Consider the following 17,748-nt stretch of genomic DNA (forward strand, 5'->3'; position numbering starts at 1 on the left):
GGAAAGGGGTTCTGGCCCCATCTCTACTCAGGGCAGCAAGATCCCTTGAAAGACAACAGGAGCATCATTGAGCTGGGGGAGTGGTCCGAGCTGGAAGGCTTTCCAATGAGCATGGACTGCTGAAAGCTTTTGGGGGAGAGAAATCCTTTTGCTTGTAAGAGTACGTCAACACTGCAAACCTAAGCTGACCTGTATTAGGTTGACTTATAACCACTCCAGTAATGACTGCAGTAGATGATGTCCACACTATCCTCCTTGGGTCGGTGGGGCGCGTCCTCACCAGGAGCACTTCCACCGACCTAGGAGGGGCACTGGGGGGAGCTGAGAGCCCGCTCTGCCAACTCCAGCAGCAGCTCTCTCCCAGGAACGGGGCTGCCCTACAAGCTCTGTGTGAATTGCTCCCCATCTAGGCCCCGTTCCCTGCTGGGCTGCCCCCTCCACTCCCTCTTCCCCATAAAGAGCGAGGGAGGCCACCTGGAGCTTCTCCCTCCTCTGCTCCTCCCCCGCACCATTCCCCTCCCAGTTTGACACCAGACCATAAATAACTACTCTGAGTGCAGTCTTTAGTTGTGCACCCACTTTACAGTAATTTCATCTCGACCAGTGAATTCTTCCCTGCTGGTCAGAACTGAGTCTAACCCACCTGCCCCCTGGTTCCTTCCTCCACCATCGGAAAGCAGAACTTGTCCCTGACGCGTTCCCAGCACTTCTGGCACAGTGGGTGCTGTTAGGGTGGCCAGGTGCCCGGTTTTCAACCATGAAGTCCAGTGGAAAAGGGGACCTGACAGTGTCCGATCACATCTACTGACTGGACACCCAAAGTCGAGTTACTGCGGGGGGGGAGGCACTGGGTCATCACTCCCATCAGAGCCGACTCAGCCGGGGCTGCCTCCTACCTGCACTGGGCAGCTGCAGCTCCCAGCCCCGTCTCCACAGTCAAGCCCTTCCTGACCTAGGCAGGGAAGGGGGAAAGAGAAGTGGAGGGCGGGTAGACCCTTGGAGGAAGAGGTGGAGTCGGAGCAGGGCCTTGGAGGGAAGAGGTGGGGCAGGGATGGGACCTTGGGGGGCAGAGGCGGGGCAGGGGAGGTTGCAGCACTCCGACTTGAGTGTCCATTTTTAAAATATTACCAAATTGGCAACCCGAGTCGCTAGCTGAGAGGTTGTGAAAATTTTTAGCAAACATAGAAATACCCTTTTTCACAGCAGCGGATTTACTAACTACCAATAAAGAAATTATGGTTTTCATGTTTATAGGAGTAAGGGGATTGTTGGCCCCTTACTGAAACTTAATGGGTTGGCCATTAGTTAGGCCGTCTCCTAACACCAATAGAAAGGGGAAGGGCCAATGAGAAATGAAGACCCTGAGACTGATGGGGGGGTAGGGGGGGCAATGCTGTAGGTCAGCCTGATTGACAGGGCAGGCAGGCCAATGAGGGAGTCAGCATCCGGCGTCCTCTCCTTTGTGTCAGCTGGAGCTGGCTGGGCCAGAGCAGAGCAGGAGGGGCTAAGGAGAGAGGAGGGCTGGGCTGGGCTGGAGGCAGAGGGAAACTGGAGCAGCTGGGAGCCGGGAGCAGTGAGCGAAGGGGACCCTGGGCAAAGGGCCCAGGGCAAGGAGAGGCCCTCAGCCAAGAGGCCTTGCAGGCCAGACTGGGTGGGGGATCATAACCCTGACTGGAAGCAGCTGACGCTAGGAAGAAGGGTCCTACTACCTAGAGCCTGAGGCCAACACCAGAGTTAGTGTCCAACCCTGGGCATGCCTGCAGCACAGCCAGGGCCTGGGTGCGAGGTGGGAGGGACAGACTGTGAAGTGCCCTGGCATTCCAGAGAGGGTTGGTTGGGGTTCCCCCACACAGAGCGGGGTGTCATGTTTTCCTTTCATCTTTCCCACTTTTCTCCTTATTTTTGTATTACTTGCTCTTTAATAAATTGTATTTGTTCTTAACTCTGTGCAATGATGAAGGAAGCCTCCAGAGTGGAGAGAACACCCCAGAATGGGGACAGCTGTCCTGAGTGATCACAAGATTGGGGGTCGAGCGCCTCAGGAGCCCTGGGCCCAGCCTTGGGTTACGGGTCCAGAGTGGAAGCGGGTGGGGGGGAGGGGTCCTCGAGGTCATGCAGGCCTCTGGGTAAAGGACTCAGATCCTTTTGCTCGCCAGTTCCTCTGGGTCTCGGTAGAAGCCAGAAAAGTTCCCCACACCAGAGGGAGTGTCCCCCCTTTTACCTCTGTGCATAGTTATTGGTTTCTAGTAAAGTTATTTAGGATTATAGGGGAAAGTGTCAGAGCGGGCACCAGCGAGAGTTGCTGGCCACACTCTGAGGCCACCAAATCTGGTCGTGAGAACCCCTGGGCAAGATGCTCATGATGGTCCCTTGTGACCTTGGAGCCTGTGAGTGTAACAGGAGCCGGACACAGAGATGCTGCAGAGCGGTGGGTTGATCGCTAGGACCCAGGAGCGGCTCTGGGGGGAGCGATCGCGGGGCTCAGGCCCGGCCGCAGGAAGTGAGTCGCAGCCGCTGCGGGGACTCTGGCTCCCAGGCTCCCGGTGAGATCCCCGAGTCCCGGCGGCTGGTGCTGGGAGCCCGGAGCCCGGAGCCCGGGCTGCAGCCCGGAGCTGGGAACCTCCAGCCGGGCCCTGCCCGCTGCTCCCCGGGAGCCTCTCCCAGGGCAGAGCCCCCAGCCCGGCCAGGGCCCCTTCCCGGCCCGGCCTCTGCCCCCGGGGGGCCCCGATCGGAGGGAAGGTAAGAGAGACCCTCCCATCCCCCCCTTGCAGCGGCCCCCCAGTCACATCTGGACTGCAGGGGGAGGAGGATAAAGAGGGGCAGGAGGCGGGTGTAGGGGATGCCGGGGGCAGGCTGGGATGGGGGCAGGGGTGCACTGGAGGGAAGATGGGGCGATGGAGGAGGATCGGGGGACTGTGGGGCTGAGGGGAGCGAGGTCGGGAATGGGGGTAGACGTGAGTGGGGGGCACAGCGAGGGAAAGGGGGGATGTGGGGAGGCGGGCGGGGGGAGATGCCAAGGCAGCTTCCCGCCCCATGGGACACGAGGTGGGAGGGGCGGAGAGAAGCTCTTCTCAGCTTTGGGAGTGATCAGGGGACTAACCCCTCAGGGTGCAGAAGCTACAAGGAAAAAACCCAGCCCCAACCCCCCCACACACACTCGCAGACCTGGTTCTCAGTTATTGTCAGATACCCCTGTGGTGGTGGGGTCTGTGTGCCCTGAGTGTTGGGGCTGCCCAGGGCCCTGGTCTGATTTCCCTGTAGGGTTCAGATCTCAGCCACACCAGAGTCAGACCGGAGTCACTGCTGGCTGAGGCAGGGGGGTGCGGGGATGGGCCAATGGGATCAGCCTCTTCCTGCCTGTCCCTGGGTGCTGCTGGGGCAGTCCAGGGCAGCTCAATCCTCAGGTGATGCCACCAGAGGCCTCCAGCTATTGCTAAGGGAGAGGGGTTTACACTGCAATGGGGGGAAATCTCCCAAAGTGGCCCTTTTGGTTCTTTCCTTTTTTTTGCATTTGGCTCAGAGATGCTGTTACTGGGAGGGTCTGAAGAGTCTGGGGGGAATCGGGGCGTGACATGGACAGAAGCCCCTTCTGTAACCTCCCTCTCACCACGACAGTCTGAGGAATGAGGTTCACGGTTCACTAAAGATGGGCCAGTCTTCCAGGGGACAGAGAAGGGAAATGGCTGTGATGGAGCCAGCTCAGGTAGGGGATTTTCAGGGAGCTGCTGGGCCGGGGAGGGAGGAGACAGGGTTTGATAAACCTACTGATTTACTAAGTAGGCCCACTGTAGCAGGGAAAGGGGAAGGGGACATTCCCCCATTTCTCAGGCAGGATATAACCACCTCGGCAGGGCTGTATCAGTCTGTGGCTGGCAGGCGTGTGGGAAATGAGAAGATCCTGGCGTGCTCCGTGTGCTGGGGCGGACAGGGAGCTCTCACCTTCTACAACCCGTGAATCCTCCTGGCTGCTCTCAGCAGGGTGGAGTGGGATTTTGCTACTCTGGCCCTCCCACAGCTTCACGTTTTTTTTTCCTTTCCCATGAGTAGTGGGATTGTGGCTGGGGCAGCAGGTGCTGAGTGGGGGACTCTTGGTGTTTCAGATGCCGGTGACCTTCGAGGAGGTGGCTATTTATTTCACCCAGGGGGAGGGGGCTCTGCTGGACCCCGCTCAGAGAGCCCTCTACAGGGACGTCATGCAGGAGAACTACGAGACGGTGACCTCGCTGGGTAAGGGATTCCCGTCCCCTCAGTTATTAGAAGCTGTGGGGTCTACGTGTCTTAATGTGGTCAGGTTTTTCCCTGGTCAGTTCGAGCAGAGGCAAATGGGTTCCATAATGCACAGCTGCCGTGTGAGAAATACATGCATTTCGGTGCCCTCTCCGCTGGGACATGGGAGAGCAAAACCCAATGGACAAGCTAAACCATCCCCACCCCTCCAGCTTTCAAAGGGGCATAAATCCGCATTGTCTTGTCTGTGTTGTTTCTTGGCTGCACATACAATCCCTGTTCATCTCCCTCCTTGGGAATAGCTCCAGACACGGGGAGGGCTCTGGGCTCTGCAGGTTTAGAAAGAGGAAGGGGTTTAAGTCCAGAGGGGTGTGTGAGTCAGCAAGGCCCCCAGAGCGCAAGGATCCTGGGAATGCCTAGTGAGGGTGTAGTAATAATTGAACTCACCTCCCCAGACAATGTCCTCTGCGCAAGGGGGCTCAGTGACCCTGTTCCCATCCTCTTGGATTCCACGTTCCCCCAGCAGAGCACAGGGACAGGTTCCACTCACGGAATGTCCTGTTTGAGAGATCCTCCACCAATGCTCCATGCACCCTGATCCGGACCCATTTCCCCTTCTGCACAGGATTTCCCATTCCCAAACCTGAGCTTATCGCCCGGCTGGAACGAGGGGAAGAGCTGTGGGTGTCCGATCTCCAGGATTTCAAGGACAGAAGGCTTCGGAGATGCACCAGCACAGGTGAGGCCTGACAGAGAAACCATCCAGGGAATGAAGGAAAAAGTTGAGAATCCCAACATATGATGTGAGTAACGCCCTCAGTTCTTCTTCATCTCACGGAGAGCAGGGCTATGGTCAGCAGATATTGCTCACGCCATTCCACCCTTCCCGTCTCTCCTTCCTTGTAAGTGTTAGGGTGGGATGTGGAGGCAGAATGCAATTGCTCAGTCTTTGTGTTGGCTTTTCCCTCAGTGCTATTCCTCTTTCTCCCCAGCACAATAACTCCTCTCTGGATTGTGTCTCTCCCAGCAGGTGCTGAGCGAGCGAGTGAGAAGAAGGAGGGGAATCGTCATGAGGAAGTTCCTGGGGAAGTGGAACCACAGGGGACCTTTCTGGGAAGAGCTGAATGTAATTTTTCCCATTGCTGGAATCAGGGAGAAGCCTGGGGAAATTGGCACAGGTCAGAGAGGCTTCTGATAAACCAACCCAGGAAGAAAGTGGATGAATCTCTTAACGGTGGGGGAGGAGACGAGAATCCCAGAGAGCAGCAGACAAATCCCAAGGAAGAGACACCCTGGCACTGCCTTGAGTGTGGGAAAGGATTCATTGTGAGATCACAACGTGTTACACATCAGAGAGTCCATACGGGAGAGAAACCATTTCAATGCTTGGACAGTGGGGAAAGCTTCAATAAGCACACAGATCTTAATAACCATGGGAGAAGCCACACTATAGACAAGCCCATTCAATGCGTTCAATGCGGGAAATATTTCAGTTCAAAGTCAGCACTAAATTCACATGAGAAAAGCCACACAGGAGAGAGACCCCACAAGTGCTTGGACTGTAGGAAAAGTTTCATATGCAAGTCAGATCTTGCTGATCATCAGGCAGTCCACACAGGAGAGAGACCCCACAAGTGCTTTGAATGTGGGAAAAGTTACAAGCGGAAATCAGACCTTGGTCGTCATCAGGCAATCCACACAGAAGAGAGACCCCACAAGTGCTTGGACTGTGGGAAAAGTTTCATGCAGAAGTCATACCTTCTTAAACATAAAACAATTCACAGAGAAAGATCCCATAAGTGTTTGGAGTGTGGGAAAGGTTTCACATGGAGATCAGCCCTTGGTTATCATCAGAGAATCCACACAGGAGAGAGACCCCACAAGTGCTTGGACTGTGGGAAAAGTTTCACTTCGAGTTCAGGCCTTGATTATCATCAGAAAAGCCACACAGGAGAGAGACCCCACAAGTGCTTGGACTGTGGGAAAAGTTTCACTTCGAGTTCAGGCCTTGGTTATCATCAGAAAAGCCACACAGGAGAGAGACCCCACAAGTGCTTGGACTGTGGGAAAAGTTTCACTTCGAGTTCAGGCCTTGGTTATCATCAGAAAAGCCACACAGGAGAGAGACCCCACAAGTGCTTTGACTGTGGGAAAAGTTTCACTTCGAGTTCAGGCCTTGGTTATCATCAGAAAAGCCACACAGGAGAGAGACCCCACAAGTGCTTGGACTGTGGGAAAAGTTTCACTTCGAGTTCAGGCCTTGGTTATCATCAGAAAAGCCACACAGGAGAGAGACCCCACAAGTGCTTGGACTGTGGGAAAAGTTTCACAGAGAGGTCAACCCTTGCTAAACATCAGGCAATCCACACAGGAGAAAGATCCCATAAGTGCTTGGACTGTGGGAAAATTTTCAAGCGGAAGTCACAGCTTCTTAATCATCAGGCAATCCACACAGGAGAAAGACCCCATAAGTGCTTGGACTGTGGGAAAAGTTTCACATGGCGGTCACAGCTTGTTAATCATCAGGCAATCCACACAGGAGAAGGACCCCACAAGTGCTTGGACTGTGGGAAAAGTTTCACTTGGAAATCAGCCCTTGGTTATCATCAGAAAATCCATACAGGGAGACCCCACAAGTGCTTGGACTGTGGGAAAATTTTCATGCAGAAGTCATACCTTCTTAAACATAAAACAATTCACAAAGGAGAAAGATCCCATAAGTGTTTGGAGTGTGGGAAAGGTTTCACAGTGAGGTCAAACCTTGTTAATCATCAGAGAATCCACAGTGGAGAAAGACCCCACAAGTGCTTGGACTGTGGGAAAAGTTTCACTTCGAGATCAGGTCTTGGTTATCATCAGAAACGCCACACAGGAGAGAGACCCCACAAGTGCTTGGACTGTGGGAAAAGTTTCACTTCGAGTTCAGGCCTTGGTTATCATCAGAAAAGCCACACAGGAGAGAGACCCCACAAGTGCTTGGACTGTGGGAAAAGTTTCATTTCGAGTTCAGGCCTTGGTTATCATCAGAAAAGCCACACAGGAGAGAGACCCCACAAGTGCTTGGACTGTGGGAAAAGTTTCATACGGACGTCAGACCTCGTTAAACATGGAAGAATCCACACAAGATGTAAATTTCTGTGACACATGGTAAGAAAGGGTTAAGCAACTTGTATGTAATTGACTCAGATTCAACTTTTAGAATGAGATTTTAAAAGTGTTTCCACCTTCATGAAGCTAGAGTTTGAAATGTAAACATGTTAAAGACTTGGAAGAGGGGTAACTGTCATGGTCTATGTTTAGCTATATCTTTTTCGAGGTTAACAATTTATGCAAAGAGTTCCTGTATTCAGAGATTATACCCATCGCCCATGTCACCTGCCCAATTCCAGCTCCCTCTCCTTGAAATCACTGGGGTTAGGGGCTGAAGGATGGAGGGAATGTTTATAGCTGAAATCACCGAAATGTGATTTGCAAGGTTAATATCAGTGAGATCTGTTCCTCTCTCGTGCTCGGACATTTTCTCTGGGGATCCCACAGACAGAAAGGAGCAGCTGTTACCATCTTGGGTTCCGATCGCAATGGTGACTGTCTACACTAGTAATTCTCAAACTGTGGGGTATGTCCTCCCAATGGAGGCACAGGAATATGTCAAGGGAGGCGTGACCTCTGTCTGGGACTCTTGAAGAAGGAACTGGCCTATCTGGGAGGTGGGGATAAATGCTCAGGCTCTCAAAACCCAGGTGGAGCAGCAGGGCAGAAGTCAGGGTGGCAATGGGGTGATAAGTCTGCTGTGAACAGCGATATTGACGAATATCACTTTTCACTTGGTCACCCTTACTTCTGTGTTGCTGCTGGAGGCCTTCAGAGCTGGGCGCATCGCCAGCAACGACTCTGCCTTTAGAGCTGGGTGGCCATATATGTGCTTGTGAGGGCGGGGGCGTAAATGACCATACACACAAAGAAGGGGGGGGCCAATGAAACACTTTTGAGAACCACTGGTCTACACTCTTATGGTCACCACGTTTTCAGAAGGATAAATCTTCTCCAAAGTATGTCTTGTGAAGTATCCTAGGAAAAGTTATCATCTGCTGAATATTATTGTCCTGTTAAAATGTGTCTGTCAGCGCTGTCCATGGAGCTCTGAGAGTTTGCTGTACGTTTGTTACATGCTGGAAAGCTGGAAAACGCCCACAGACTAGCTCTTTAGAGACAATGGTACCTGCAGACCAGCTAGGTGCTAAGTGGCCATTAATTGCTTAGCTGGCCATTCACCAGCTGTGGAGCTGTGAACAAGAGAGTTACAATTCACCAGAAGGAGGGCTGGACGCTCACTTTGGCCACAGACTGATTGTTGCCTGCCCCCTGGCTGGAGCTTGAACCTCAAAGAGGAGAATGGTATAAAAGCAGAAGGGAGAATTGCCTCCATTTTCACCACTCCTCTCCCATCTTTACAGAAGTCAAGGATATGCCTTGAAAGGCCACAGAGGCCTTGGACTGGGGAGGACGCACCAAGGCGGGAAGGAAATCGGTCCTGGGTATGAAGAACTGTGAACCGCTTGCAATAGCGGGCGGGGTGCGAAAACCTGCTTGCTTCGCATTTTCCTTAGATTGGTAAAATTTAGGATTTAAAATGCATGTTTTAATTGTATAGATTTAACTAGTTCCGACCTTTCACATCTTTCTCCCTTGTGATCCCTGAAAACCTCCTTGTTCCAGTTAATAAACTGATTTTAGTGTTTTGTCTGGACCTGTGTGTTTTCCTTGAAGTGTTTGGTGGATTAGACTTGAGAGAACAAGGCTATGGCCTAATCCGACCCCTTTGTGTGGGGGGATGACCCACTAATTATTGAGTTTGTCCAGCACAGTGAACAGACTGAGCAGTCCAAGATGCAGATTCCCGGGGTGCAAGGCTGGGAGTAGAAAAGTGGCTGATGTTGCTGAGTCATTTAGTAACTTCATGAGTGTCTGGCTAGTCACACTCAGTACAGTGCGGCCAGGAGTGAGTTTGAATGCTAGTGGCTGTGTGTGAGCAGAGCATGGAGGGGTTTGTTGTTCACACAGTGATGCAGCAGGGTGGATTTGATTTAAATCATGATTTAAATCACTCGTCCGGAAGACTCGATTTTATCATGGTATTCTACAGAAAAGCGCATTCTTGGTTTTTATAATCTTAATAGATCATAGAATCCTAGAATATGAGGGTTGGAAGGGACCTCATGAGTCATCTAGTGCAACCACCTGCTCAAAGCAGGACCGATCCCCAATTAAATCGTCCCAGCCAGGGCTTTATCAAGCCTGACCTTAAAAACTTCTAAGGAAGGAGATTCCACCACCTCCCTAGGTAACGCATTCCAGTGTTTCACCACCCTCCTAGTGAAAAAGTTTTTCCTAATATCCAACCTAAATCTCCCCCACTGCAACTTGAGACCATTACTCCTTGTCCTGTCATCCGCTACCACTGAGAATAGTCTAGATCCATCTTCTCTGGAACCACCTGTCAGGTAGTTGAAAGCAGCTGTCAAATCTCCCCTCATTCTTCTCTTCTGTAGATTAAACAATCCCAGTTCCCTCAGCCTCTCCTCATAACTCATGTGTTCCGGACCCCTAATCATTTTTGTTGTCCTCCGCTGGACTCTCTCCAGTATTTCCACATCCTTCTTGTAGTGTGGGGCCCAAAACTGGACACAGTCCTCAAGATGAGGCCTCACCAATGTCGAATAGAGGGGAACGATCACGTCCCTCGATCTGCTGGCAATGTCCCTACTTATACATCTCAAAATGCCATTGGCCTTCTTGGCTACAAGGGCACACTGTTGACTCATATCCAGCTTCTCGTCCACTGTAACCCCTAGGTCCTTTTCTGCAGAACTGCTGCCTAGCCATTCGGTCCCTAGTCTGTAGCGGTGCATTGCATTCTTCTGTCCTAAGTGCAGGACTCTTCACTCGTCCTTGTTGAACCTCATCAGATTTCTTTTGACCCAATCCTCCAATTTGTCTAGGTCCCTCTGTATCCTGTCACTACCCTCCAGCGTATCTACCACTCCCCCCGGTTTAGTGTCGTCTGCAAACTTGCTGAGGGTGCAATCCACACCATCCTCCAGATCATTAATGAAGATACTGAAGAAAACCAGCCCCAGGACCGACCCTTGGGGCACTCCGCTTGATACTGTCTGCCAACTAGACATGGAGCCATTGATCACTACCCGTTGAGCCCGACAATCTAGCCAATTTTCTACCCACCGTACAGTGCATTCGTCCAGCCCATACTTCTTTAACTTGCTGACAAGAATACTGTGGGAGACAGTGTCAAAAGCTTTGCTAAAGTCAAGGAACACCACGTCCACTGTTTTCCCTTCATCCACAGAACCAGTTATCTCGTCATAGAAGGCAATTAGATTAGTCAGGCATGACTTGCCCTTGGTGAATCCATGCTGACTGTTCCTGATCACTTTCCTCTCCTCTAAGTGCTTCAGAATTGATTCCTTGAGGACCTGCTCCATGATATTCTACACAACTCAGAGATAGATGTAGGTTTCATTTTTAGAAGTTACACACTATACATTTTAAAACAGTGATTTATTTTGAAAACTTTTCAGGTTAGTTTTACAGCTATATCAGACAATGAATGATTGTTTGGTTATTTCATTTCATTTATTTGCATTTGGTTATTTCATTGTTTGGTTATTTCATTCATGCCACCCTGTGGAGGAGAACATCACCAGACAGACGTTTAAATTGTTTTATTTCACTAAAACAACTACAGTAAGTATTCTGGATTTTTTTCTTCAACAGCAAAGATATAATATTTTAACAGAAAAGCATATGTCCATCGTTTCTCACATTTATCTCCAGACTTCTTCTCCTTGTCCAGATCTATTCCGCCTCCAACAGTATTTTATCAAAAAAAAAAAAATCCAATTTAAATAAAACACTGATTTTTGTTTAACTCATTGATTTTTATCCACCCTGGGAAGCAGTGCCTTGGGATGCCCTGGGATGGAGAATTAAGCAGTTCAACAGTCCAGATTGTACCCTGGGGTATGTCTCACACCCGCTGTCTCCTGGGCCGCAGCATGGCACTGTTGGGCTTTCATCATCCTGATCTTGAAAGACAAGCTAAGCAGGGCAAACCAGAGAAGGGGAGCCAGCTGACATCCTCAACTCCACTGACTTTGATTTTGGCTAAATCCTGAACTCCCCCTGGTATGTGAGCAGCTGCTGGGAGCTTCGGGCCCTTGAAATCAGGGCAGGAGCAGTAGCTGCAGCGGCAGCCGGGACCCCCGGGGCTCCAGGGGCGATTTAAAGGGCCTAGGGCTCCGCTGCGGTAGCGGGGGCCGGAGCCCTTCACATCACCAGCCTGGGGAAGCTGCCCCCTGCTGGTGCAGTCAGCGGTGTCCCGGCTCTTGCCGGGTACGCCAGACTGGATCAGACCGGCTTACTTTCACCTCTGCCAGTGCTCTAAACAATTATGCCACCCCCCACTTCTGCTCTCTCTCCTTTTGCCTTCTCTCTCCCCCCTGCAAATCTGGCCCAGTCAGCTCAAACAACCAGAGGTTTTGGCCAGTAGCCTGTGACCAGAGAGGCAGGTGAGAGCAAGGCCTCTGCCAGCCCGACATGGAGAGAAGTTTGCCGCAGACGGGCTGATCAGCCAGCGGCCCGTGCCCGGTTAGTCCTGCAGGGAGGCTGCAAGCGAGACTGGATGCTGACAGGAGAAGTTTCTAGGCGGGATGACCCCTTATTGCTGGGAGAAGCTCCCCGAGCCCAGGGGCGGTTGGGCCCCCAGGGGCAGCGGCTGGGCAGGGGGCTGGAGAGCGGTGGGTTTATTGCTAGGACCAAGGAGCATCTGTGGGGAGCGATCGCGGGGCTCAGGCCCGGCCCAGGAAGTGACTCGCAGCCGCTGCGGGGACTCTGGCTCCCAGGCTCCCGGCGAGATCCCCGAGCCCCGGCGGCTGGTGCTGGGAGCCCGGAGCCCGGGCTGCAGCCGGGAGAGGGGAACCTCCAGCCGGGCCCTGCCCGCTGCTCCCCGGGAGCCTCTCCCAGGGCAGAGCCCCCAGCCCGGCCAGGGCCCCTTCGCTCGGAGGGAAGGTAAGAGAGACCCACCCCCGGAGCGGTGCCCCCCCGTCACACCGGGCTGCAGGGGGAGGAGGATAAAGAGGGGCCGGAGGCGGGTGCAGGGGGCAGGCTGGGATGGGGGCAGGGGTGCACTGAAGGGAAGATGGGGCGATGCAGGAGGATCGGGGAGACTGTGGGGCTGAGGGGAGCGAGGCTGGAATGGGGGAAGATGTGAGTGGGGGGCACTGCGAGGGAAAGGGGGGATGTGGGGAGGCGGGCGGGGGGAGATGCCAAGGCAGCTTCTCCGCCCCACGGGACACGAGGTGGGAGGGGCGGAGAGAAGCTCTTCTCCTGGAACTGGTCAAACCAGCTTTGGCAGCGATCAGGGGACTAACCCCTCAGGGCGCAGAAGCTACAAAGCAAAAACCAAGTCCCCCCCGCCCCCTCCACACACACACCCTGCTCAGAGTGTGTTGTTGTCAGACACCCCCGTGCTGGTGGGGTCTGTGTCTCCTGAGTGCAGGGGTCTGCCCGAGGTTCTGGTCTAATTTCCCTGCAGGATTCAGATCTCAGCCACACCGGAGTCAGACCAGTCACTGCTGGCTCTGGCACGGGCTGGGGCGGGAGCACAGATGGGCCAATGGGATCAGTCTCTGCCTGCCTGTCCCTGGGGGCTGCCGGGGGAGTCCAGGGCAACTCATTCTTCAGGTGTTGCCACCAGAGGGCTCCAGCTATTGGTAAGGGAGAGGGGTTTACACTGCAATGGGGGCCAATCCCCCAAAGTGGCCCTTTGGGTTCTTCCCTTTTTTTAGCATTTGGCTCAGAGATGCTGTTACTGGGAGGCTCTGAAGAGTCTGGGGGGAATCGGGGTGTGACATGGACAGAAGCCCCTTCTGTAACCTCCCTCTCGCCCCGACAGGCTGAGGAATCAGGTCCACGTTTCACTAAAGATCGGCCAGTCTTCCAGGGGACAGAGAAGGGAAATGGCTGTGATGGAGCCAGCTCAGGTAGGGGATTTTCAGGGAGCTGCTGGGCGGGGGAGGGAGAGGCAGGGAGGAAACAGGGTGTGAGAAACCTGCTGATTTTCTGAGTAGGCCCATTGCTGGAAGGGGAGCGGTGGAGGGGACATTCCCCCAATTCTCAAACAGGATATAACCCCCTTACACAGGGCTGGGAACATTGTCCAAACTCCCAGTGCTGGAGTCTCACCTTACTGGCCAGAGGCTGCTGTGAAATACGAAGGGAAGCTGTCAGGATTCCTGTCCCTGTCCCCGGCTCAGAGCTCCGCTTCCCGTCTCAGCCTGTGGCTGGCAGGCGTGTGGGAAATGAGAAGACCCTCCCCTTCTCCGTGTGCTGGGGAGACAAGGAGTTCTTACCGTCTCCCAGCCCCTGGAACCCGCTGGCTGCTCTGAGCAGAGTGCCTGTGGGATTCTGCTACTCTGGCCCACCCACAGCTTCACGTTTTTCTTTCTTTGCCATGATTAGTGGGATTGTGGCACGGACAGCAGGTGCTGAGTGGGGGACTCTTGTTGTTTCAGATGCCGGTGACCTTTGAGGAGGTGGCTGTGTATTTCACCCAGGGGCAGGGGGCTCTGCTGGACCCCGCTCAGAGAGCCCTCTATAGGGACGTCATGCAGGAGAACTACAAGACGGTGACCTCGCTGGGTAAGGGATTCTTGTCCCCTCCGTTATTGGAAGCCGTGGGGCCTGTGTATCTGAATTTGGTCAGGTTTTTCCCTGGTCAGTTCGAGCAGAGGCGAATGGGTTCCATAATGCACAGCTGCCATGAGAGACACTTGCATCTCCGTGCCCCCTCCAGCAGGGCATGGGAGTCAAAACCCAATGGACCCCCCTCCCTGGGAATAGCTCCAGCTATGGAGAGGGCTCTGGGGTCTGCAGCTTTATAAAGAGGCAGGGGTTTAAGTCCAGAGCTTTGTGTGAGTCAGCAAAGCCCTCAGAGTTCACAGATCCCGGGAACGTCTAGTAAGGGTGTAGTAATAATTCAACTCACCTCCCCAGAAAAGTCCCCCTGTGCAAGGAGGCTCAGTGATCCTGTTCCCATCCTCTTGGATTTCTCGTTCCTCCAGCAGAGCACAGGGACAGGTTCCACTCACGGAATGTCCTTTGTGACAGATCCTCCATGAACCCTGATCTGGTCTGATTCCACCCTCTGCACAGGATTTCCCATTTCCAAACCTGAGCTGATCGCCCGGCTGGAGCAAGGGGATGAGCCGTGGGTGCCCGATCTCCAGGCCTGCGAGGAAGGAAGGCTTCTGAGATGCACCCGCACAGGTGAGGACTGACACAGAGACCATCTGGGGAATGAAGGAAAAGTTTGAGAATCCCAAAATAAGGTGTGAATAACGCCCTCAGTTCTTCCTCATCTCAGCCAGGACAGGGCTGTAGTCAGCAGTTATCGCTCACGGCATTCCACCCAGCCTCTTAGCTGCAGGAGTTTGTTTCCCAGCTTTTCTTCCTTGTCAGTGTTTGGGTGGGATGTGGAGGCAGAATCCAATTGCTCAGTCTTTCTGTTGGGTTTCCCTCGGTGCTATTCCTCTGTCTCCCTTGCACAATGACTCCTGTCTCAGTTGAGTCTCTCCCAGCAGGTGCTGAGCGAGGGAGTGAGAATGAGGAGGGGAATCGTCATCAGGATGTCCCTGGAGAAGTGCAACCACAGGGGCCCTGGGTGGGAGGAGCTGAAGGGAATTTTTCCGACTGCACGGAAGAGGGAGAAGCCTGGGGAAATTGGCACAGGTCAGAGAGGCTTCTGGGAAACCACCCCAGGAACAAAGTGGATGAATCTCTTAACGGTGGGCGACGAGATGAAGATCCCAGAGCGCAGCAGACAAATCCCAAGGAAGAGACACCCTGGCACTGCCTTGAGTGTAGGAAAGGATTCATTGTGAGATCACGGCTTGTGACACATCATACAATCCATACTGGAGAGAAACCCCTTCAATGCTTGGACCGTGGGAAAAACTTCAATAAACTCTCAGATCTTAATAACCATGGGAGAAGCCACACTGGAGAGAAGCCCATTCAATGCCTCGAGTGCGGGAAACGTTTCAGTTCAAAGTCAGCACAAACATCACATAAGAAAAGCCACACAGGAGAGAGACCCCACAAGTGCTTTGACTGTGGGAAAAGTTTCAAGCAGAGGTCAGACCTTGTAAAACATCGGACAGTCCACACAGGAGAGAGACCCCACAAGTGCTTGGACTGTGGGAAAAGTTTCAAGCGGAGGTCAGACCTTGTAAAACATCGAGCAGTCCACACAGGAGAGAGACCCCACAAGTGCTCTGACTGTGGGAAAAGTTTCATGCAGAGGTCACACCTTGTTAAACATCAGGCAATCCACACAGGAGAAAGACCCCACAAGTGCTTGAACTGTGGGAAAAGTTTCACAGAGAGGTCAAACCTTGCTAAACATCAGGCAATCCACACAGGAGAAAGACCCCACAAGTGCTTGGACTGTGGGAAAAGTTTCACAGCGAGGTCAAAGCTTGCTAAACATCAGGCAGTCCACACAGGAGAGAGACCCCATAAGTGCTTGGACTGTGGGAAAACTTTCATAAGAAGGTCAAACCTTGTTGAACATCAGGCACTCCACAGAGGAGAGAGACCCCACAAGTGCTTGGACTGTGGGAAAAGTTTCATAAGAAGTTCAGAGCTTGTTTATCATCAGACAATCCACACAGGAGAGAGACCCCACAAGTGCTTGGATTGTGGGAAAAATTTCATAAGAAAGTCACACCTTGTTCAACATCAGGCAATCCACACAAGAGAGAGACCCCACAAGTGCTTGGACTGTGGGAAAAGTTTCATACGAAGGTCAGAGCTTGTATATCATCAGGCAGTCCACACAGAAGACAGACCCCACAAGTGCTTGGACTGTGGAAAAAGTTTCATACGAAGATCAGACCTTGTTTTACATCAGCGAATCCACACAGGAGTGAGACCCTATAAGTGCTTGGACTGTGGGAAAAGTTTCACATGGAGATCAGCGCTGGTTAAACATCAGAGAATCCACACAGGAGAGTGACCTTATAAGTGCTTGGATTGTGGGAAAAGTTTCACATGGAGATCAGACCTCCTTGAACATGGAAGAATCTACACAAGAGAGAGACCCCCACAAGTGCTTGGACTGTGGGAAAAGTTTCAGATAGAGATCATACCTCATTAAAAATGGGAGAATCCACACGGGATGGACGTGGTCCACTCCCAATGACTGAGGAGGAGGAGTCAATATCAAGAGAGGGAAAATGGCTTTTGTAGTGAGCCAGCCACTCCCAGTCCCTATTCAGGCCCAAATTGATGGTGTTAAGTTTGCAAATGAATTGTAGCTCTGGAGTTTCTCTCTGAAGTCTGTGTTTGAAGTTTTTTGGTTGAAGGATGGCTACTTTTACATCTGTTACTGAATGTCCAGGGAGAGTGAAATGTCCTGCTACTGGCTTTTGTATGTTACCATTCCTGATGTCATATTTGTGTCCATTTATTCTTTGACATAGAGACTGTCCGGTTTGGCCAATGTACGTGGCAGAGGGGCACTGCTGGCCCATGGTGGCATAGATCACATAGGTCGATGTGCAGGTGAATGTGCCCCTGATGGTGTTAGGGAAAAAGGGTTTCCCTCCCGTCCAGGGTTGGGGGGGAGCCTTCCCTGGACTTCTGTATTAGCCAAACAAACACAGAGTCAGGACTCTTAGATAAAATGAGGCACTTTAATGCTGGCAAGTATGACAGCTGAAGGGCTCACCAATTCCTACACAGAGGAATTTTCCCAGAGTGGGGGCCTTTGGGTATTTTCCCAGAGCGGTTTTACCTTGTGAGTGCAGTGACCTCTTCTCTACGCACAAGGGGGCCTTAACAAGCAAGTCTGGGCGATGGTTTGGGATCCACTTCCTAAAATGCATGGTTCCCCTGCCCCTTTTTCCCTTTTGGCCGTACCACGCCAAACCATTTTGCCAAGAATCAAGGAGTACTGGAACCGGCAAAATGAATGCGAGGAGAAGTGGGAACACACCCAACAGTCACTAACATTCCAGGAGTTGGTTAGATTTGGGGCTAATTGTAAAATGTGTTTTTGTCCCAACCCCCTGGGGCAAGGTTCCAGGTTAATGCCCGTAACCGTACATACATTGTAAACACTAACAACTACAAACAAAACACAAGGCAGTACAAATTGTAACAGTGTAACCAATGTCCCAGAATTCTGTAACTGCTTCTGATCCCGCTGACCGACCGGTACACAGTTCGTGTAGGAGCGGCGGTCGTGATGGCAGTCCTTGGAGACCTTGGAGCAGGAACCTTTTTACAGTGGCTGCAGCGCACCCATCTATCAATGCCCTCGATCTTTACCGCAGTCGGAGTAGTCAGAAGGACTTGAGCAGGGGCCGACCACCGTGGTTCCAGGCAATGCTTCCTTCGATGGATTCTAGCACAGACAAAGTTACCTGGAAAAAGAGAGTG

The 17,748-nt window shown here is 52.5% G+C and overlaps 1 protein-coding gene and 1 long non-coding RNA gene across 2 annotated transcripts in view; both read left to right on the top strand.

Moving 5' to 3' along the window:
* The first annotated feature begins 3,602 nt into the window (after positions 1-3,602).
* The window catches only part of LOC141998574 (uncharacterized), a 32,508-nt gene continuing 18,362 nt past the window's right edge, over positions 3,603-17,748 (top strand). The window contains 5 exon segments of the mRNA XM_074971446.1: positions 3,603-3,703; positions 4,101-4,227; positions 4,853-4,966; positions 5,255-7,333; positions 15,204-16,349. Of these exon segments, the coding sequence (XP_074827547.1) occupies positions 3,647-3,703; positions 4,101-4,227; positions 4,853-4,966; positions 5,255-7,333; positions 15,204-16,349 (3,523 nt within the window). The 5' untranslated portion in view covers positions 3,603-3,646.
* On the top strand, positions 13,919-15,023 carry LOC141998600 (uncharacterized). Its single transcript, XR_012641854.1, has 3 exons — positions 13,919-13,944; positions 14,413-14,571; positions 14,886-15,023. It is a non-coding gene; the product is annotated as an uncharacterized LOC141998600 (long non-coding RNA).

The sequence above is a fragment of the Natator depressus genome, chromosome 14 (genome assembly GCF_965152275.1).
Source record: "Natator depressus isolate rNatDep1 chromosome 14, rNatDep2.hap1, whole genome shotgun sequence".
Lineage (NCBI taxonomy): Eukaryota > Metazoa > Chordata > Testudines > Cheloniidae > Natator > Natator depressus.